The 23,396-nt window shown below is 43.3% G+C and overlaps 2 protein-coding genes across 3 annotated transcripts in view; one reads left to right on the forward strand and one right to left on the reverse strand.

Annotated features, from left to right (window-relative positions):
- Positions 1-23,396, forward strand: part of tmem169b (transmembrane protein 169b) — a 462,028-nt gene that overhangs the window by 232,715 nt on the left and 205,917 nt on the right. The gene's annotated exons all lie outside the window — the stretch shown is intronic.
- The window catches only part of smarcal1 (SWI/SNF related, matrix associated, actin dependent regulator of chromatin, subfamily a-like 1), a 49,742-nt gene that overhangs the window by 691 nt on the left and 25,655 nt on the right, over positions 1-23,396 (reverse strand). The window contains exons 9-15 of one of the 2 annotated variants that reach the window (XM_072261132.1): positions 23,089-23,229; positions 21,378-21,596; positions 19,949-20,019; positions 14,115-14,217; positions 9,742-9,921; positions 7,099-7,199; positions 5,390-5,483 (exon numbers count right to left, since the gene is read on the reverse strand). In XM_072261132.1, the coding sequence (XP_072117233.1) occupies positions 5,390-5,483; positions 7,099-7,199; positions 9,742-9,921; positions 14,115-14,217; positions 19,949-20,019; positions 21,378-21,596; positions 23,089-23,229 (909 nt within the window). Of the gene's footprint in view, positions 1-5,389; positions 5,484-7,098; positions 7,200-9,741; positions 9,925-14,114; positions 14,218-19,948; positions 20,020-21,377; positions 21,597-23,088; positions 23,230-23,396 lie in introns of both variants that reach the window. The other variant, XM_072261131.1, reaches the window with a different exon arrangement.

The raw sequence follows: 23,396 nt of genomic DNA on the forward strand, positions 1-23,396 counted from the left end.
ACTGCAGAGTTCCAGGTCAAGTTCATGACTTCTTTATAAGGACATCCCTAAGCTTTGACAAAAATATGACTGATTATCTCCCACTTTCAAATCTCTTACTATTTCTTCTTTCAGTTAGTCCTGATGAAGGGTCTCGGCCCGAAACGTCGACTGTACCTCTTCCTAGAGATGCTGCCTGGCCTGCTGCGTTCACCAGCAACTTATGTGTGTTTCTTGGATTTCCAGCATCTGCAGATTTCCTTGTGTTTACTGATTATTATATTCAGTTTGAGGAAGAGAAGAAGGGATCCAAGACCAAAAATCTAAAGTCAGTAGGTTAAAAGTTAAAATACTTAATGCCCTAATTTAAGATCAATCTAACCCTTCCCTCCAACATAGCCCTCCATTTTTTAATCTCCATGTGCCTACCTAGGAGTTTCTTAAATGCTGTTAGTGAATTTGCTTCAACCACCACCCCTAGCAGGGATTTCCACACACCCACCACTCTTTTTAAAGAAATCACCTCTGACATCCCCCCTATACTTTCCTCCAATCAGCTTAAAATTATGCTCCCTTGTATTATCCATTTCCACCCTGGGAAAATATCTCTTGCTATCCACTCGATCATGTCTCTTGTCATTTTGTACATCTTTATCAAGTCACCTCTCATCCTCCTTTGCTCCAAAGAGAAAAGCATCCTGGTAAATCTCCTCTTCACCTTCTCTAAAGCTTCTCCATCCTTCCTACGACAAGGCAACCAGATCCGAACATAATATTTGAAATGAAATCCAATGAGTTTTGTAGAGCTGCGGCATTACCTCATGCGTCTTAAACTCAACCCCCTGACTAACGAAGGCTAACACACTATCTGCCTTCTTAAACACCCTAACAACTTGTGCAACAACTTTGAGGGATCTATTACATAGACCAAGCTCCCTTTGCTCCTCCACACTGCCAAGAATCCTGCCATTAACCCTATGTTTTGCCTGTAAATTTGACCTTCCAAAATGAATCACTTCACTCTTTTCAGGGTTGAACTACATCTGAATGAGCCTACCAGGGGAACGTTATAAAACGCCTTACTAAAATACATACACACATCCACTGCTCGACCTTCATCAAGGTGCTTTGTCACATTCTCAAAGAATTCAATCAGGCTCATGAGGTAGGACCTGCCCGTCATAAAGCCACACTGATAATCCTTAACCAGAGTATGCTTCTCCAAATGCTCAGAAATCCTGTGTCTAAGAATCCTCTCCAATAATTTGCCCACCACTGAAGAAAGACTCACTGGCTCACTGGTTTATAGTTCCCAGGATTATCCCTACTCCCTTTCTTGAACAAAGTAATAACGTTTGACAACCTCCAATCATCTGGTATTACTCCTGTGCCCAGTGAGGATGCAAAGATTATCACCAAAGGTGCAGCATTCTCTTTCCTCGATTCCCACAGTAACCTGGGGTATATCTCTGGAGGCAGTTTATCTACTGATATTTTTCATAAGCTCACTGATTCTTACAGCTACTTGGACTATACCACTTCCCACTGTCACTCGTAAAAATGTCACTCCTTTCTCTCAATTCCTCCATCTCCGCCGCATCTGTTCTCAGGATGAAGCTTTTCATCCCAGAACTAAAGTGATGTCCTCCTTCTTCAAAGAAAGGGGCTTCCCTTTCTCCACCATCAACAAGGCCCTCAACCGCATCTCTTCCATCTTGCACACGTCTGCTCTCACCCCATCCTCCTGCCATCCCACCAGGGACAGGGTTCATCTTGTCCTCACCTACCACTCCAGTAGCCTCTGTGTCCAGCAAATAATTCTCCGTAACTTCCACCATCTCCAATGGGATCCTAGCACTAAACACATCTTTTCCCTCCCCCCCCCCCCCACCAATTTCTGCTGTCCACGGGGACAGCTCCCTTATCTGGTGCCGCTGGTGTGGCCTCCTATATAATCGGTGAGACCCGACATCTAAGGGAGATCGCTTCGCTGAGCACCTACACTCCGTCCACCAGAAAAAGTGGGATCTTCCAGCGGCCACCCCTTTTAATTTTAATTCCCATTCCAACTTGTCAGTCCATGGCCTCTTCTACTGCCACGCTGAGGCCACACTCACCTTATGTTCTATCCGGGTAGCCTCTGAAGTGATGGCATGAACATCGATTTCTCGAACTTCAGGAAATTGACCATCCCTTCACCATTCCCATTTCCCTCTCTCACCTCATCCTCTTATCTGTCCATCACCTCCCTCTGGTACTCCTCTCTTCCCTTTCTTCCATGGCCTTCTGTCCTCTACTATCAGATTCCCCCTTCTCCAGCCCTTTCTCTCTCTCACCTATCAACTTCCCAGCTCTCTACTTCACCCCTCCCCCTCTCCCAGCTTCACCTATCACCTACTAGCTTGTACTTCTTCCTCACCTCTCCCCACCTTCCTGCTTCTCATCTTTTTCCCCCCCCCAGTGCTGATAAAGGGTCTTAGCTCAAAATGTTGACTGTTTGCTTCCCCCCTCCCCCCAATAGGTGCTGCCTGGCCTGCTGAGTTCCTCCAGCATTCTGTGTGTTGCTGGGGTACATTTTGACTGGCCCCAGAAGCTTATCTATCTATCTGAATGTTTTTTTCTAAGTACATTCTCCTTCACCTGTTTTATCACAAACTCAAGATCCCTTTCACTGGTGAATACTGAAGCCAAATATTCAATAAACTGGACTGGTCAAAGAACACTGAGGCTGTCTACAAGAAGGGTCAGAGCCGTCTCTATTTCCTGAGGAGACTGAGGTCCTTTAACATCTGCCAGACGATTCTGAGGATGTTCTACGAGTCTGTGGTGGCCAGTGCGATCATGATTGCTGTTGTGTGCTGGGGCAGCAAGCTGAGAGTAGCAGACACCAACAGAATCAACACACTCATTCGTAAGGCCAGTGATGTTGTGGGGATGGAACTGGACTCTCTCACGGTGGTATCTGAAAAGAGGATGCTGTCCAAGTTGCATGCCATAATGGACAATGTCTCCCATCCACTACATAATGTACTGGTTGGGCACAGGAGTACATTCAGCCAGAGACTCATTCCACCGAGATGCAACACTGAGCGTCATAGGAAGTCATTCCTGCCTGTGGCCATCAATGACTATGACTAGGTCCTCCACCTCCTCCGGCTCCAGGCATGTTTCATCTACTATCAGATTTGTCCTATCCTCACTCTAATTGTTGGGGGTATTCTTATTCCTACTCACTAAGGACTTCTCATGCCCCCTCTAGCTCTCCTAAGTTCATTCTTCAGCTTCTGACAGAAGATTAGCAAAGAGTGGGAATAAAGGTAGCCTTTCCTAGTTGGCTGCTGGTGACTACTGGTGTTCCGCAGGGGTTGGTGTTGAGACTGCTTTTCTTCATGTTAAGTGTCACTGATTTGGATGACAGAATTGATGGCTTTGTGGCCAAGTTTGAGTATGATACAAAGATAAGTGGGGAGGCAGGTAGTAGGAAGCAGGGAGCCTGCATAAGTACTTAGGCAGATTGGAAGAATGGGCAAAGAAGTGGTAGAGGGAACAAATGTAGACAAGTTTATGGTCATGGACTTCGGTAAAAGGTATAAAGGTGTAGACTATTTTCTAAAAGGGGAGAAAATTCAAAAATCAGGAGGTGTAAAGGGATTTGGGAGTCCTCACGCAGGATTCCCTAAAGGTTAACTTGCAGGTTAATTTGGTGGTGAGGAAGGCAAATACAATGTCAGCGTTAACTTTGAGTTAACAAAAGCAAGATAAAAGATAAAAGGAAGGATGTAATGCTGAGGCTTTATAGGACATTGGTCAGATTGCACTTGGGAGTATTACAAACAGTTTGGGCCCCTTATCTACAAAAAGATGTGCTGGAGAGGATCCAGAGGAGTTCTCAAGAATGATTCCAGGGATGAAAGGATTCACATAGGAGGAGTGTTTCCTCTGGGACTGTATTCGCTGGAGTTTAGAAGAATGAGGATACCTTCTAACTCTCTAGAGTCTCATTCGATCCTTGCTTCCTAAACCTTAAGTAACATCTTTCTTTTTTTTTTGATAAGATGTTCCACCATCTCTTATCAACCATGATTCCTTCACCCTACCATCCTTTCCCTGTGTCAATGGAACAATCTCATCCGGAACCCCCAGCAAGTGCTCCCTAAACAATTTCCACATTACTGTCGTGTAACTCCATGTGTACATCAATTTCCAATTTATACTCCCAAGTTCCTGCCCAATAGCATAATCCCCTCTCCTTCAATTATATACTTTCCCATACTGCGAGCTCCCATCCCTCTCCAAGGTAAGAGAGTTGTGGTCACTATCTCTGAAATCTCCCACCACATAACAGGGATGAGATTTAAGAGACTTGAAAGGCAAGTTCTTTATCCAGAGTAGTGAATGCAGCACAATTACTTGGAATGAGCTTCCAGTGGAAGTGGTCGGGGTGGGTACAATTAGAACATTTAAGACCATGAGATATCGGAGCAGAATTAGGCCATTTGGCCCATTCAGTCTGCTCCGCCATTTCATCATGGCTGATCCAATTTTCCTCTCAGCCCCAATCTCCTGCCTTCTCCCTCTATCCCCTCATGCCCTGACCAATCAAGAATCAAAAGAGTTTAAGAGCCATTTGGATTGGTATATGGAAGGGGGGGGCTTGGAGGGTTATGGACTGATTGCAAGCAACTGGGACTAACAGTGAGGATGCTATCATTAGCATGGACCAGCTGGGCAAAGGGCCTGTTTCTATGTGATGTTATTCTATGACTCCTTGGTTTAGGATTTGCTTACTGGCATGAATAGAAAGCCGACTTGGTTAACAGGAAACCGTCAGCATGACATGGTGGATGTAGGTTTGATAGAAGGAAGGGATATGGTCCAGATGCAGGTCGATGGAACTAGGCAGAATTGTTTAACCCAGACTAGATGTGCAGAAGTGACTGTTTCTGCACTGTAGTATTCTATGACTCTATAACGTAACAAATTGTTTCCCAGGGGATTAGTGCTGGGATCAAATTTTTACACTATGTTAATGACCTGGATGTTATTGATCACAGAATGGGCAAAGATCCTGCAAGTGGAGAAAGAATAATGTAGGATATGAAATTGTCCAGATGAACCTAGCATCCAGAGACTTCAGTTCATTGCAAATGTGGAAAGAATACTTCAATTTTCTTCATTTTTTAAAATTTCTAAGCAGGTTACTTTCTGGAAAAATAAACTGTTTGTTTTGCATATGCAGTGGGAGCAGCTGCAGCATAATCTATCTGTATTCTGTGGCGACTTCCACAGGTCTTCTGCACACGTACCTATTTTTGTCATCAAGATCACTAATATAAAAAGTGTCAAAAGTTCATCCTAGCACTGATCCTCTGGCATGCAGAACATCTCCGGTAACCCTGATGTCATTTACCTGGTGAAAATAATCAGTGGTTTCAAACTCTGAAAAATTGTTTCCTGATAGTCCAGCTTCTCCAAGGACCTTTAGCTTCTCCTGAATCATGGGCCTGCGCAGATATTGGAAAGGTGAGAATTACAGTGGTAACAAAATGATCCGACAGTAATTAAAACAAACACTGAAACGATCTCTATAATGACACCCTGGGCCCACCCCAACCAAACAACGCACTTCAAGACAGTGCTATGTTTCTTTGAAAACTTAGTATTCTAATATCACTAATGTCATTAATATTATCATATCATTAGTATTCTAATATTGGTATCATTAATATTCTAATATTGTTAGTATTCTAATATCACTAAGGTTATGGAAGTGTTTTAAAGATGGTTAAAGGAACTACAACATGTTCACTCTAATAATATAGTGATTTCAAGTTTTAAGGGTTGATGGTCAGTTATGTCAAAGCTGATGCTGACTGCGATAATTTGCTGAAGGTGTGATATATCTGAAACAAGCAGACAATTGTATGTAGGATATTAATGAAAACTACCAGCAATGCACTGGTGCTCAAGACTAGTAAATTAGGGGCAGAACACCAATTAAAAAAAAAGGAAGGGCTTAAATACTTAGCACTGAAGCTCAAGACACAAGACCAGAGTGTGAGAAAATTAGTGCAAAGACCCAGATAGCTCAATCTTCAAGAACAGGGGTTCCCAACCTTCTTCATGTTATGGACCAATAATATTAAGCAAGGGGTCCATGGGCTCCAGGTTGGGAACCCTGTTCTAGAGGAAGAAAGATGATAAGTTAAAACTAAGAATCTGACCAAATTACAGCAGAAGATTTTAGTGTTGATCAGCACCTGGGAATGTAATGTGGTTGCTAACGCAAGACTGGCAATTCAACAATAGGGACCTTGTAAATTTTCTCTGCACTCTTTCCAGTTTAGTGATATCTTCTCTATAACAGGGCAATCAAACCAATACAAAGCACTCTAATGTAGTCATTACGTACCAACTCCAAAGCTCAAAGCCCTGACTGAAGGCAGCCGGTATGTCAAATGCCTTTTTTTTTTTAAAAAATCACCCTGTCTACCCATGACACTGCTTTCAGCAAAGTGTACATGTCCTGTACTTGCAGGCCCCTCTGTTCTACAACACTACCCAAAGTCAGTTGGTCACTTGCCAAACCTCTGCCTATCTACCCAGCTGATCGAGATGATTTTTTATTTGTGACTGAGTAACTACAGAATACAGTCCGTGTTGTGAGTACACACTGAGTTTTGCACCCCGGCCCTGGAGGAATTTAGCTGTATATACGTGAATGTCACCTAAATGAACTTGAATGTCCCCATGTAATTTTGATAACCCACTAGAATTTGGAAGAATAAAGCAAATGTTCTATTCTGTCGAAACCCGTCTGGATCTTATGGGTTTTAATAATTCCCTCTCATGCTTTCAAATTCCAGCTATGCGAGCCTGCCTCTTACTCACATTCCCCTCTGAAAACACGATGAGCTCCCCTCTGTTCCCCAGCCCAAGGTGGGGCTAAGTTGATGTGAGTTTAGGAGAGAAACCTACCCGGAGCCCTGAACCTCAGGAAGAATCTGGGAAATGGAGAAAGCCAGATTGAGCTGAGAACAAGCATGGAATTAATGCTGGGGAGATATCACTGTTTCTCAGTATGGGCTATACTTAGGTACAGCTGACCAAAGCACTCACCAGAGGTAATCGTCTGCAGTGCCTCTGGCCACCAGGTAGTGAATATCCACACACCTTGTTTGCCCGATGCGGTGCACTCTGTCTTCTGCCTGAAAGAGGGTCTGAAGCCAGGAAAAGAGAATGAAGTTAGTCCCAAACTCCTGTGCCTGAAGGCAGAGACTGCCCTGCTCATCAGCACAAGCTCAACCCAGGTTAACAGCAGGTATATTCAAGTCTCAACACATTCAGGCAGTGCTCATCAGGGGATCAAAACCCACTTAAGAGTCATAGAGAAGTACATTACAGAAGTAGGCCCTTCTAATCTGTGCCAAACCATTTAAACTGCTTAGTGTCATTGTCCTGCACCTGGACCATAACCCTCCATACCCCTCCCATCTATTTACATACCTATCCAAACTTTTCTCAAACGTTGAAATCGAGCTTGCAAGCACCACTTGCACTGGCAGCTCATTCTAATCTCTCATGACCCTCTGAGTGAATAAGGTCCGTCGTGTTCCCCTTAAGCATTTCACCTTCTTTAAACCACGACCTCTGTTATAGTCCCCACCCAACCTCAATGGAAAGCATTTGCTTTCATTTATCCTACCTTTACCAGTCATAATTTTGTCTAGCTCCCCTCAGTCGTCTACGTTACAAGGAATAAAGTCCTAACCTACTCAATCTTTCCTTATACTGTACCTCAGGTTCTTCAGTCCTGGCAACATACCTATAAAATTTCTCTATACTCTTTCAACCTTATTGACATCTTTCCTGTAAGTAGGTGACCAGAAGTGCACATAATACTCCAAATTAGGCCTCACCAACACCTTGTACAACTTCAACATAACATCCCATCTCCTGTACTCAATACTTTGATTTATGAAGGCCAGTGTGCCAAAAGCTTTCTTTACAACCTTATCCATTATTATTATTTAAGTCTGCACATTGCCAAGTGTGTTTTTAAATATTGCTGCTGTGACGAAAGAATTTCCCACTCTGGATCAATAAAGTATTTATTATTATTACTACTACATGTGCCACCACTTTCAATGAATTATGGACTTGTATTCCTGGATCCCTTTTTTCTACCACATTCCTCAGTGCCCCACCATTCACTGGGCAAGACCTAACCTTGTTCATCTACCAAAGTGCAACACCTCACACTTGTCTGCATTAAATTCCATCTGACATTTTTTAGCCCATTTTTCTAGCTGGTCAAGATCCCACTGTAAGCTCTGATAGTCTTCCTCGCTGTCCACTACGCCCCCAATCTTGGTGTCACCCGCAAATTTGCTGATCCAATTAACCACATTATCATCCAGATATTGATACGGATGACAAACCAGAATGGACCTGGCACCGATCCCTGTGGAACTCCACTAGTCACAGGCCTCCAGTCTGAGAGGAAATCATCCACTACCACTCTCTGGCTTCTCCCACAAAGCCAATGCCTAACTCAATTTACTACCTCATCTTGAATGCCAAGTGACTGAACCTGCCTGACAAACCTCCTCCCCCCCAATGCTGTACCTAGTCAAAGGCCTTGTGCAAGTCCGTGTACACAACATCCACTGCCTTGCCTTCATAAACTTTCTTGGTAACATCCTTAAAAATCTTTACAAGATTGGTCCGACACAACCTACCATGTACAAAGCCATGCTGACTATTGCTAATCAGTCCATGTCTATGCAAATACGCATATCCTGACCCTTAGAATACCTTCCAATAACTTTCCCTCTACTGATGTCAGGCTCACTGGCCAATAATTTCCTGGCTTATCCGTAGAGTCTTTCTGAAAGAACAGAACAACATCAGCTATCCTACAAACCTCCAGTACCTCACCTGCTGCCAAGGATGATTTAAATATCTCTGGAAGGGCCCCTGCAATTTCTGCACTTGCCTCCCAAAGGTTCCAGGGGAACACCTTATCCACACTAATTTGCCTCAAACAGCAAACACCTCCTCCTCCTGTGGTTTGTATAGGATTTATGACCTCACCGCTGCTTTGCCTCATTTCTATAGATTCTGTGTCTGACTACTGAGTAACTACCGATGCAAAAAATCTGTTTAAGATCCATGCATAGATTACCATTCTGATCTTCCAGAGGACCAATCTTGTCCCTTGCAATCCTGTAAAACCCCTTAGGATTCTCCTTCACCTTGTCTGCTAGGGTAACCTCATACCTTCTTTTAATCCTGAATAATCTCTTGCATTTCTTATACTCCATAAGTACCTCATTTGTTCCTACTTGTCTATTCCTGCTATTCACCGCCTTTTTTCTTAAATGGGGCCTCAGTATCTCTTGAAAACCAAGGTTTCCCAAACTTGTTATCTTTACCTTTTATTCTGACAGGCACATACAAGTCTTTTACTGTCAAAATTTTACTTTTGAAGGCCTCGCACTTACGAATGGCACCTTTGCTAGAAACCAGCCTGTCCCAATCCACACTTGCCAGATCCTTTCAGAGACATGGGCCTGTAATACCTGGCTAGAATGCCAACATGTCAAACTGCTTCACATTCTTCCACCAAAATATAATTCATTTGATAACCAATAGGACTTGCATATTATCCTCAGTTGGATGTGGGAAAACACAATGACTTGAGGAACATCTGCTACTGGGGCTACACTGGCCTTACGCTGAGCCTACACTTTCACTTACACCAGGGTTCCAGAAAAGCTCTGTGATGACAACCAGGTCAGCTGATGAGAGAGTCAGGCCCATGTTGGCGGCTGTGATGGACAGCACGGCGATACAGCGTGTCTGAGAAGACTGGAAGTGGTCGCACAGGGACTGGCGATCAGATGAAGAGGTGGAGCCATCAATGCGGATAAACGCAATCTTCTATGGATAAACCAAAGTTTGTTGTTAAAGCTTGGATTTATACTGTTCACGACAGAGCAAGGGTGGAGTAAGAGTGTAAAAGTCAGCCCCGTGAGCAGATGAAAAACAGAGTGGAGCAGCAGCTTGACAAAGAACCCAGCGAACAGGACAAGGTGCACGTTCCGAACAGTGAGAGCTGTGCTGGAATAGGGACCACAGCAAAGCCTAAAGAGACCACGTGTACAATCAGCAGAGGGAAGAATTGGCAGCAGAATTCCAGGGAACCGACGAGAGTAAGACTCAAGCACAAAGACAATATTTCAGAGGGATCGTCCAACAAGGCTCCACTGAGGTGGAACCCAGAAAAAAGGGAAGCCGGGGAAAGATGCTCAACCCTGGTAGAGATACTTGTATCATTGTGCGGCACTGGTGAGGTACTGGAAAGTGGAGGGCGGCTCCATTCAGTGCCTTTATTTTAAAGAGAACTATAGCTAGCAAGCCTAACGTCAGTAGTGGGAAAATTATAACAGGAGATTCTGAGGGACAGGATCTATATGCATCTGCAAAGGCAAGGGTGGATCACCAATAGTTTGCATGGCTTTGTGCATGGGAAATCAGGGCTGCAGAATGGTAGACTTCAGCAAGGCCTTTAAGGCCTCATATGACAGACTGCTTGACAGTGAGATCATGTGGGATCTAAATAGATACAAATCTGACTCCTGGCATAATGAGTCTGAGGGTGCTAATGGACAGTTGTTTTTCAGATTACAACTTTTACAGACTATGTCCAGCGGTGTGGCACAGGATTGGTGCTGGGTCCCCCTGTTGCTCATCATTTATGTCAACAAAGTGGACGAGATTGTAGTTGCCAGGATTAGTAAGTATGCCGATGACAGCAGAACTGCTGCTATAGGGGACAATGAAGAATGTTATCTAAGATTACAAAAGGATCGAGATTAGACGTTCCCAATCTTTCTTTTCATGCCATGGGGCCATTAACCAGGAGGTCTGTGGACCCCAGGTTGGGAACTCCTGATCTAGATCAATTGGGAAAGTGGGTTGAAGTTGACAGATGTAATTTAACTTGGGCAAATGGAAAGGATGCATTTTTTTTTTTAAAAAACCATAGCAGGACTTGCACAGTAAATGAGAGGGCCCTGGAAAGCTTTGTAGAACAAAGAAAACTAGGGGTACAAATACAGTGATACTGGAAATTGGCAACACAGGCAGTCAGCTTGGTGAAGAAGGCAATTGGCACCTTGGTTTCATCGCTTAAGATACGGAGTTGTAACGTCATGTTGCAACTGTAGATTAGTGAGACTACACTTGGAGTATTGTGTGTAGCTCTAGCTATAAGGGTGCAGATCATATTCAAAAGGATGTTACGTGGTCTGAGGACCCAAGTTATAAGGAGAAGCTGGGTAGACTGGGGCCTTTTTCCCTAGATTTTAGAAGACTGAGGGGTGAACTTATTGTGGTTTATAAAATGATGTAGGACATAGATAAGATTAATTTCCTAGTCTTTTTCCTATGGCAGCGGGGTCTAAAACTACAGTGCACAGAATTAGGATGAAAAGGGAAAGATACATGGGGGACTGGGGAGGGAATAATATTCCGAGGGTGGTGGGTATGTGGAACAAGCTGTCAGAGGAAGCAGTAGGAGTACAGTTATACTGTTTGAAAGGCACTTGGGCAGATGTACAGACAGGAAAGATTTAGGGAGGTACAGGCTGAACATGGGCAACTTGGTGGGCATGGACACTGAGCCAAAAGGCCTGTTTCTGTGCTATGAAGGAATCCAAGATAAATTGCAAACACTTAATTATTTTTGTTTTGCCAATCTTGTGTTACTGTTTAAGCAGAAAGACTGGGTAAATGCAGGACTATTATCAAGGTATAGTCTTCAAAATAACAGTAGGATTGGGAAGATCAACATGGATCTATGGAAAGGAAATCATGTTTAACAAATCTGTTAAGTTTTTTTTTGTTTTGACATTGTAACCAGCAGGATAGATAAAAAACTATCCTGATAGATAAAGAATTAACTAGGTTTTGTTTTGTATTTGGATATTAAAGAAGACATTTGACAAGGAGAAATTGGATAGGCTGGGTCTGAAGCTGACTTTCTAAAGGTTTATAAAACCTTGTAGAGCTTGGATAAAATAGATTGGCACCTCACTGAACAAAGAACATACATCAGTGGCCACTTTATTAGGTACCTCCTGTATCTAATAAAGTGGCCACTGAGTATGTTCATGATCTTCTGCTGCTGTAGCCCATCCACTTCAAGGTTCGATGTGTGTGTTCAGAGATGCTCTTCAGCAAACCGTTGTTGTAACTCCTGGTTGTTTGAGTTACTGTCACCTTCCTGTCAGTTTGAGCCAGCCTGGCCATTCTCCTCTGACTTCTCTCATTAACAAAGTGCTTTCACCACATAACTACTGCCCACTGGATGTTTTTTTTACCATTCTCTGTAAACTCTAGTGGCTGTTGTGTGTGAAAATTCCAAGAGATCAGCAGTTTTTGAGACACTCAAGCAACCCCGTTTGGCACCAACAATCATTCCATGGTCAGAGTCACTTAGAACACATTTTTTCTTCATCCTGTTGTTTGGTCTGAACAATAACTGAACCTCTTGACGATATCTGCATGTTTTTATGCATTGAACTGCTGCCACACGATTGTCTGATTAGATATTTGCATTAACAAGCAGGTATACAGATATAGCTAATAAAGCGGTTACTGAATGTGGTATATGGTGTAAGGTACTGGGTGGACAGACGACCGATTTCTGAAGATAAAATAGCCAAAACAAGTAAGTTAATTTTTGGTTGGGAGGCTGTGTCTCATGATGTAGGAATTGGTGCTGGGGTCCCAGTTGTTCCCAAAACAAAGATTTTCTTTATTAGCTGGTTATAGAAGCAAGTCTTTTAACATTTTTGAAAGGCAGAAGTTAATGTATGTTGCCACCAAAGTGGGTGAAAGGCCACTTTACAGATTCGAATAATGGAAAGGATTAAGTCTAAGATATGATAATTTCTTTTTATAAGGAAAAGTTTGATATCTCTGGCCCTGTATATGTTGGAGTTCAGAAGAACGGGGGCAGGAAGGGGGGAAAAAGAGTGGAAAATGGAATCTCATTGAAGCCTAATGAATACTGAAAGCCCTGTATAGAGTAGGTATGAAGTGATGTTTCCTTTAATAGAAAGACTAGGATCCATGGGCACAGCCTCAGACTAAAGGGACGTTTCTTTAGAACTGAGATAAGGGGAAAATTCTTCAGGCAAGTGTCGAATCTGTGGAATTCATTGCCAGGGAAGGCCTCGACGTTCCCGAAGGCTGCGGAGGAAAGGTCATTGGGTGTACGTAAGGCAGCGATTGATAGTTTCTTGATCGGTAAGGGGATTAAGGGAAACAGGGAAGAGGCATGGGAATGGGGTTGAGGAAGAACAAAATAAGCCACGATGAAATGGCACAGTGGACTTGACGTGCAGAATTTCCTAATTCTGCTCCTATGTCTTATGGTCTTTAAATCAATGTGTTATGATGTGAACCTACCAACAGCAAGGTTGATGGGAACAATTAGTCAAAGCTTTCGTGAGGGAAAGGTCTACCTAGTATTTAAGAGAGAATGCAAATGACCAGATTCTTTGGCAGGACCAAACATTGACTTTAGGGGCAGAATGGCCACCTTCTGTAACTCCATAGCTCTGTAAATAGCACTTCATCCTTATGTCGGCATTGTTTCTATAAGAAATCCATCCAATTATCATACTCAAACAACAGGAATTCTGCAGATGCTGGAAATTCAATTATCATACTCTCAGTTTGTATTCAGGCTCCCCTTGCTCAAATTCCAATTCACTTTTCACAACAACGACCGCATCTCCTTCCACTGCACTTCGACCACAAGACATAGGAGCAGAATTATGCTATTTGACCCGTCAATTCTTCTCCAGACTTCAGGCACTGCATTCCTAACAACAGTTTGCAACTTAAAATAAAAGTCTAAACCTCTCGCCTTTTATGCTAATCCAGATTTTGTTAGAAAACCTCTTACTACCAGATATTGTTTTCTCATTCAAAACTCATGGTTTAGAACACCTCTTAAAAAATAATTATTTAGAGATATAGTACAACAGGTCCTTCCGGCCCAACAAACCTGCACCGCCCAATTACACCCATGTGATCAATTGACTCTATGACTTTACCTTTACTTCCAGAGCTGTACACAACGCATCCAGAACCAGACGATGATGTCCGAACACCAAGAACTTCTCCCGACCACTCTCGAGTAAATCACACACATAATCTCTGTAAAAGAGTCATCCAGCAATTTCATAGACAAGATATCCTGTAGATGTTGGAAATCATCATTAACACATACACAAAATGCTAGAGCAGCTCAGCAGATCGGGCAGCACCTACGAAGGAAATGAACAGTCTACATATCTGGCTGAAACCAGTCACCCGGATATCAACTGTTCATTTCCCTCCATAGATGCTGCCTGACCTGCTGAGTTCCTCCAGCATTTTGTGTGTTTCCAAGTAATTTCAGTTTCTTTTCAGCAGTGGATTTATTACAACTCCTCACCAGGTTGAAAAGTTTATCAGGCAGACATACTGATTGGGAATAGAGGTTTTAGGTCAGACTGAAATCATATTAGGAGAGCAGCAACACTGGCCAGTGTAAGGAATCAGGTAACCTCACTTAATGAGAGTTCGTTTTACACTCAGCTTACTATTCAGGTTAAAAGGTTACCTTAAGGGGGTTAGATCAAAACTGTTCTGAGAAGGTTGTGTCTTCGGCAGAGGTAAACCAATATTTGATAAGCTAAAGGATGAAAGGCTACTCAAGGTAGATGGAAATATGAACTTGGGGTTGCAATTTTCTTTCTGTTGCCTCTCTCCTTTCTTAAAGAGTGAAGTGAGATTTGCAATTTTCCAGTCCTCTGGTCCAATGATTCTTGGAAGATCATTACTAATGCCTCTACAATCTCCACCGCTACCTCTTTCAGAACCCTAGGGCGCAATTCATCTGGTCTTGGTGACTTATGCACCTTTAGGTCTTTCAGCTTTTTGAGCAACTTCTCACTTGTTATAGTAACTGCACTCACTTCTCTTCCCTCACACCTTTCAACACCTGGCACATTGCTAGTGTCTTCCACAATGAAGACTGATGGAAGAGAATTTCAGGTTGTATATTGTATACATTTCTCTGACATTAATTACCTTTGAAATACTCACTTAGTCCAACTGGCATCTCCATGTTTCCTGTTATTATTTCTCTGGTCTCATTTTTTAGCGGTCTTATATCCACTCTCATCTTACTTTTTTTAAAAACCCAGCCTTTTCTATCCACCTTGAAACTATTTGCTAGCTTGTTTTCATATTTTATCTTTTCCTTACTAAGGGTTCTTGTAGTTGCTTTCCGTAGGTTTTTAAAAACTTCCCAATCCTCCACCTTGGCACTAATTTTTGCTTTGTTGTATGCCCTTTCTTTTGCTTTTACATTAGCTTCGACTTCCCTTGTCAGACCTTTGAGTATATCTTTTTTTTTGGAATACATCTATCCTGCACCATCCTCACTTTTCCCAGAAACTCAAGCCATTGCTGCTGTACTATTATCCCTGCCAGCAACTCCTTCCAATTTACTTTGCCTAACTCCTCTCTCATACCACTTTAATTTCCTTTACTCCACTAAAATACTGCTATATCAGATTTTACTTTCTCTCTATCAAATTTCAAGTTGAACTCAATCATATTGTGATCACTGTCTTACCTTAAGCTCCCCAATTGCCTCTGGTTCATTACATAACACCCAGATCAGTATAGCTGATCCCCTAATAGGCACAAGTATCTATCTCATAGGCATTCAACAAATTCACTCCCTTGTGATCCATTACCAACCTGATTTTCCCAATCTACCTGCATGTTAAAATCTTCCATGACTATCATAATATTGCCCGCTTGACACAACTTTTCTATTTCCCCATTGTAATTTGTAGTCCACATCCCAGCTACTGTTTGGAAGTCTGTATATAACTGCCATCAGGGTCCTTTTACCCTTGCAGTTTCTTAACTCAACCCACAAGGATTCATCATCTTCCGATCCTATGTCACATCTTTGTAACGATTTGATGTCATTCTTTACCAGCAGAGGCACACCACCCCCTCTGCATACCTTCCTATCCCTCCGATACAATGCATAACCTTGGACATTCAGCTCCCAAATACAACCATCCTTCAGCCACGATTCAATGACAGTCAAAACATCATAAAGTGGAAATGATCCCAGACATCCCTGACCCTGGCACCTGGGAGGCAACATACCATCTGGGTGTCCCATTCATGTCTGACTACTGGCTCCCCTATCACTATCGCTTCCCTATTCTCCCCCTTTCCTTTCTGCACCAAGCACCCACACTTAGTGCCAGAGACGTGGTCTAAGTGGCATTTCCCTGGGGGAAAATGGGTGACCCCTGTACTAGATCATCCCACAAGAGGAACCATCCTCACTGCATCCAGCTTGTGAAGACCCTTCAGGATCAAGTTTCAATCAATTCCACTCTCACTCTTCTAAAACTACAGCAGATTCGATGTTCGCGGGAGAATGGGATTGAGAATGATAATGAATCAGCCATGATAGATTGATGGAGAAGACTCGGTGGGCCGAATGGCCTAATTCTGCTTCTACGTCTTATGGTCTACAGTCCAATTCATGCTGACACTGTCAAATCTTTGTTCACAAGACAACTTGCCACTTCTAGATATTTTCTTTTCATACTTCCAACACTTAACACCACTCCTTAAATAAAGGCAAACTTGTTCTCCAGACATTGTTTCACCAACACCTCTATCAATAAAGTGTAATCTCCCTACTTTGGTATTCAAATCCCCTTGCAATGAACAAGAACACTCTTGTCTTATAAACAAGGGGTGCTGGAAACCCAGCACTCTCTCCAAAGACTCTACATCCTTCCCACAACAGGACAATCAGAACCATATGCAATACTCCAGATGCAGTCTAACGAGCTTTTTATAAAGCTGTAACATACCTACCTCACCCTTGGATTTAAGTGACTCAACTAATAAAGGCAACCTCTGATTTTTGAATTATCTTCCCATTTAGAAAATATCCTAAACCCTTATTCTTCCTGCCAAAGTGCACGACCATACACTTTGCTGCACTGTATTTCATCTACCACTTCTTTGTCCATTCTTCCAAACTGAAAGTTTGGAAAACTTTCTGTAGACTTTCTAGACCTTTCTATAGACTCCATGCCTCTGCAGCACTACCTGCCCCTCCACCTATCTTGGTCCCATCTGCAAACCTGGCCACAATACCATCAGTTCTTTCATCTAAATTCATTCATATATAAATTGACAAGTTACAGACTGAGCACCAACTCCTGAAGAGCCCCACTAGTCACAGGCAGCCATTCTCAAAAGTATACCTTTAGCTGACTTCTCTCTACCCTCTGCCGGTCAGCCAGTCTTCTACCCATGCTAGTATTGTTCCTGTATCACCATGAGCCCGTCTTATTTAGCAGCCTCATGTACAGCAACTTATCAAAAGCCTTCTGAAAATCCAAGTACATATCCAACGTTCTCCTCGTCTTGTCTGCTTGTTTCCTCCTCAAATAATTCTAATAGGTTTGTTAGGCAAGATTTCCCCTTATGAAACCAGGCTGACTTCATCCAATTTTATCATGTACTTTCAGGTTCTCCAGAATTTCATCTTTGATAATTGATTCTAACCACTGAGGTCAGGTGAGCCAGTCCACCATTTCCCATCTTTTGTCTCCTTCCCTTTTTAAAAAGGCACGTTATATTTGTGAGTCCCACAGGATCACCACTAATGTTGCTACAATGTCTTCAGCCACCACCTTCTGATGAATGATTTCATATATTTCACATTTCCTTGTGAGATAAGGCACCATTCAGCCTATCCATCATGTGGTGGCTCACAGAGCAATCCCATTTCCCATTAGTTTTCCCTGTAACCTATTAGGACACAGAACAGTACAGGCCCTTTGGCCCACAACATTGTGTTAATCTTTTAACCTACTCCACAATCAATCAAACCCTTCCCTCCTACACAGCCCAGAACCTTTTACCTTTCCTTCATCCATGTGCCTATCTCTGTGTCTCTAAAACATCTCTAATGTATGAACATCGACCACCAAACCCAGCAGTACACTTCAGGCACCCACAAAACTCTGTGTAAAAAAAAACCTATCTCTGACATCACCTCTGTACTTTCCTCCAATCACATTAAATGGATGTTCTCTAGTTTTAGCCATTGCTGCCCTGGGAAAATGTCTCTAGCAATCCACTTCCAAGTCAGCTCTCATCCTCCTTCGCTCCAGAGAGAAAAGTCCCAGCTTGCTCAATTTATCCTTATAAGACATGCTCTCTAATCCAGACAGCATCCTGGTAAATCCCATCTGCACCCTCTCTAAAGCCTTCGTATCCTCCCTATAATGAGGTGACCAGAACTGAACATAATACTCTAAGTGTTGTCTAACCAAAGTTTTATAGAGATGCAACATTACCTCACAGCTCTTGAATTCAATCTCCAACACACATAGCTTCTTAACCACCTTATCAAATTGCGCGGCACTTTTGAGGATCCTAAGATCTTGCTGTTCCTCCACACTGCCAAGAATCCTGTCATTAACCCTGTATTCTACTTACAAGTTTGACCTTCTAAAGTAAATCACTTCACAATTTTCCAAATTGAACTCCATCTGCCCTTCTCAGTCCAGTTCTGTATCCTGTCAATGTCCTGTTGCAACCTTCAACAACCTTCTACATTACTCACAAAAATATTAGCCTTCATGTAATCTGCAAACTTACTGACCCATCCTTCCACTTCCTCCTCCAAATTATTTATAAAAATGACAGAGTAGGTGTCTCAGAACAAATTCCTATGGAACACCAGTGGTCACCACTCGAACATTCCATCAACTTCCCCCAGTCACCTCCCTCTGATTTTACCACTCACCAGTACAATGGCAACAATTTACAATGGCCAATTAATCTTTCAACCTGCATGTCTCTGGGAAGAGAAAGGAAGCATAGGGGGTTGGGTGGAGTGGTGGGAAGCAACCCATACAGTCACAGATCATCAGTATTAAATCCAGTTTCTGAGGTTTAGCCATGCCACGGTGCCTCTCCTTGAGACAAACAGTATTCTGAGGAAGATAACAAGGACATCTCCATAATTCAGAGAAGGAACTTTCAAACGTGGAGGTTGGTTGTGGAACTTTAGAACTCAAGGGCAGAGACACAGAATAAACTGTTGGCCACTTCAAACTGGGATAGTCATAATCGTAGTCATACTTTATTGATCCCGAGGGAAATTGGTTTTCGTTACAGTTGCACCATAAATAATTAAATAGTAATATGTAAATTATGCCAAGAAATAAGTCCAGGACCAGCCTATTGGCTCAGGGTGTCTGACCCTCCAAGGGAGGAGTTGTAAAGTTTGATGGCCACAGGCAGGAATGACTTACTATGACGTTCAGTGTTGCATCTCTATGGTGGAATGAGTCTCTCTGGCTGAATGTACTCCTGTGCCCACCCAGTACATTATCTAGTGGATGGGAGACACTGTCCAAGATGGCATGCAACTTGGACAGCATCCTCCTTTCAGACACCACTGTCAGAGAGTCCAGTTCCATCCCCACAACATCACTGGCCTTACAAATGAGTTTGTTGATTCTGTTGGTGTCTGCTACCCTCAGCCTGCTGCCCCAGCATACAACAGCAGGAATGTGTCTCAGGGCAGTGAATTTTAAACACCCTCCACTCAAAAGCTGCGGATGCTGAGGCAGCAGAAGGGTCACTTGGGTTATTCCTAGTTCTATTCATGCTCTTGTGGTGAGTATGCCAAGGCCAGCAGATGCAAAAGGGTATTACCACAAGCAATGTCTCCAGATCACAAACCACCTTTACCAGTGATCAGGAAAAACAATGGTATATAGAGTTAGGTCACAGGCAAGGGAGGAGGTTAATAAATGGATACTCGCTTGCTCACACAATGGATCGAACTTTAGCTTCTCCTGTGCGATTATAGAAAAGCAGCATCGCTTCCTTTTGCTCACGTTTCTGTTTTAAAATAAAAAAGAGGAATAAACACCAAATTCTTTTCCATGTGTGTCCACTAACATTGCACTGTAATCTGAGCTAATTCCACATTTGAGTTTAAATTGCCATTTAACCGCATACCACCAAACAAAACATTGTTACTCCGCATGAGGTTGCAAAACACAGTACATACAACACATACGCATAACATTTAAAGTAATATTACCACAAATAAATTAACAAAATGCATTTAAATTATAAAGTAAAAAGACCTGGGTGAAGGCAGGGAGTTCAGTAGTCTCATGGCCTGGGGGAAGAAGCTGTTTCCTGTTTTAACAGTCCTTGACCTAATGCTCTGGTATTTCCTGCCTGACGGTGCGGGGTGGGGTGGGGGGGGGTTCAAAGCGTTTGTTAAATGGGTGGGATGGATCACTGACAATGCTAAGGATCCTGCATACGCAGCGCTCCTGATAAATATCTTGGAAGGGTGCAATAGAGATCCCGGTGATCCTCTCAGCTGTCCTTGCAATCCTTTGTGGGACCTTATGGTCAAATGCCTTACAATTCCTCTACCAGACGGTGATGCAGCTGGTCAGGTCCTCTCAATGGTACTCCTGTAAAAACTGGTTAGAATGGGGGGGGGGGGGGGGCGGGAGATGTGGGAGTCTCACTTGCCACAATCTACAGTGAAGCTTTTTCTCCCCCAGGCAGAAAGTCTGGCCCTGTAACCCCAGGCAAGGGACAGAACGTGTGCCTACTATCCATTACAAACTCATTAGCTGAGGCAGTGGAATACATAGACAGGGAGACTTTCATGATGCTTTCCAAATCCCCTTGAAGGAGCTGCAGACCCCAAGTTCAAAAGGTCCAGCACAACATCTTCTGCTGACTACACTAGGCTGAAGGTCAGGAGTTCAGGGTCAACCAAAACTAATTAACCATTGTTCAGTTGTCAATAAGATCACACCGTTCACAAAATGATTGCTAGGTTTCTGAATACACTACATTGTTACCAGCTGTATCTGACTTGGGGTATATCAAGAATTAGAAGGCATAGGTTTAAGGTGATAAGAGAAAAGAGAAAAAGGGACCCAAGGGGCAACTTATTCCACATGTGTACGGCAGTTTGTTCCAGAGGAAGTGGCTGAGGCAAGTGTAATAACAATATATGACGGACACTTGGAGCAGTACATTGATAGGAAGGGTTTCGAGAAATATGGGCCACACTTGGGTAAATGGGACGAGCTTAGGTGGGAATCTTGGTCAGCACAGACGAGTTGGCAGAAGGGCCTGTTTCAGTGCTCTATGACAGTTGCAAGAAGCTGACCTTTTATGGCCATCAGGAACTGCGTACTGCTATCGAACGAAACAAGACCTACCGTCTTGTGGCCTCTGGCCACCTCGTTTGCAGCTGCCTTCAGTGCCGCCCTGGCTCTGGCACTCAAACCCTCGGGCTCCACAAGTACCACCTTTCGTCGCTTGGCAGGCAACTGTGACAGAACATCAGACTTCAGCCGTCTCACCATCATTGATTCCAGCAGGAGGAGTCGTAGTTCGAGCAGATTAGATGATCCAGAGTAGTCCCATCCCCATGGTAACTGTCAATCAAAGGAGAAAGAGAATGAGGCAGAGTCTCATTGGGTAGGGGAGGGGAGGGCAGGGCTGTAGCTGGGTGATGATAGGGTGCTGATGAGAAGGGAGGGATGTTAAGTGAAAATATGGGAAATGCAGGGGCAGACGAGGATATGGTTTGTGGTTGAATGAGGGGGAGGCGAGTACAACTCCAAAGAGTGGATGTGCAGAGGAAAAAAGTCAAAGTGCAAATTTAAGGTTACCTGCATCTGCAAAATGGTGAATTGATAACACAAATCAAAGTAAATGCATCTGATTTAATAGCCACTGCAGAGATTTGGGTGCAGACTGACCAACATAGGGAATTAAACACAAGAGATTCTGCAGGTCCTGGAAATCCAGAGCGCACACACACAGAATGCTGGAGGAACTCAGCAAGTCAGGCAATATCTATACAGGTAAAAAAGACACACAGGTGACATTTCGGGCTGAGACCCTTTATCAGGACTGGAAAGGAAGGGGGAATATGCCAGAATAAAAGGTGGGGGGGGGGAGGAGGAGGAGAACAAATTAGAAGGTGATAGGTGAAGGGAAAAAGTAAAGAGCTTGAGAAGAAGGAATCTGATAGGGAATGGGGACTGGAATTAAAATAGTTGGCCACTCAGAAATTCTGCTTTTTGCAAATGGAGCGGAGATGCTTGAAAAAGCGGTCCCCCAATTTACGTTGGGTCTCACCAGTGTAGAACAGGCCGCATCTGGAGCGCCAGATACAGTAGACTACCCCAACAGATTTGCAGGTGAAATTAAGTATTTCAGGATTCATAAAATGCAAAATGGAAGAAGCAGGACACTTTGATGTGAAACAGGAGGATAAACATCAAAAAGTCTCAGTTCAAAAATCAGGTAACAGAACCAGTTTGGGTGGAGTTAAGAAATAGCATATGAAAAACATAGTGGGAGTTATATGAAGGTATCTGATCACTGCAAATGCAGAGTATCGTGTAAATTAGAAAGCACACAGCAAATGCAATATGTTAACCATGGGAGGCTTTAATCTGAACGTAGACTGGGCAAAGGGAATGTGCAGGTATGGTATGGCGGATAAATTCACAAAGTGTATGAGAGGTGATTTTCTAGATCACTAGGTGGAGAAGCTACATTTTAGTCATGTAATGTTAAGGAGATTCCATTTTCCAAACACATAGATGCAATTAGGTGACGCAGCCAAAAGGGTCTGTTACTCTGCTGTATCTCTAAATAAGAAACTGAAAGATAATTGATACAGGGGTAATGTTGCCCCTGGCTGTAGCATCTGGAATCTACAGTCTCCCAATAAGCAGTGACCTTTCATTGAGAAGAAATGACTGAGTCAGAAGATGGCTGATTTTAAGGGAATTACAGGATTATGGTTTCAGTACAGGGAAGATCAGCCATCATCTTACTGAATGGAAGTCTAGGGCAGCCACACAGACATCTTGTTTCTTTTATTATCACAAACTGATCCAACCTCTCCCTCACCTGCTTGGCGGCACAGTAACGCATTCCGTATTGGTGGAAGCTGCGGAAGAGGGAGGGACGGATGGCAGTGACTTGGCTGTACAGCTCCGCGGGTCTCGACAGTGCTGGTGTCCCAGACAACAGTACCAGCCTCCTTGCAGCCTGTGAAAGAGAAGTAAAGATATCAATGGGAGTGTACAGGAAGCAACGCTCCTGTGCGAAGGACGCGAGGGAAGTTAAAGGGAACGAGGGGCTGCACAGTGGTGTAGCTCACAGATCTCCTGCCTCACACCTCCTGAGATCTGGGTTTGACCCTGATCCCAATACTG

This window comes from Mobula birostris, chromosome 6 (assembly GCF_030028105.1).
Source record: "Mobula birostris isolate sMobBir1 chromosome 6, sMobBir1.hap1, whole genome shotgun sequence".
NCBI lineage: Eukaryota > Metazoa > Chordata > Chondrichthyes > Myliobatiformes > Myliobatidae > Mobula > Mobula birostris.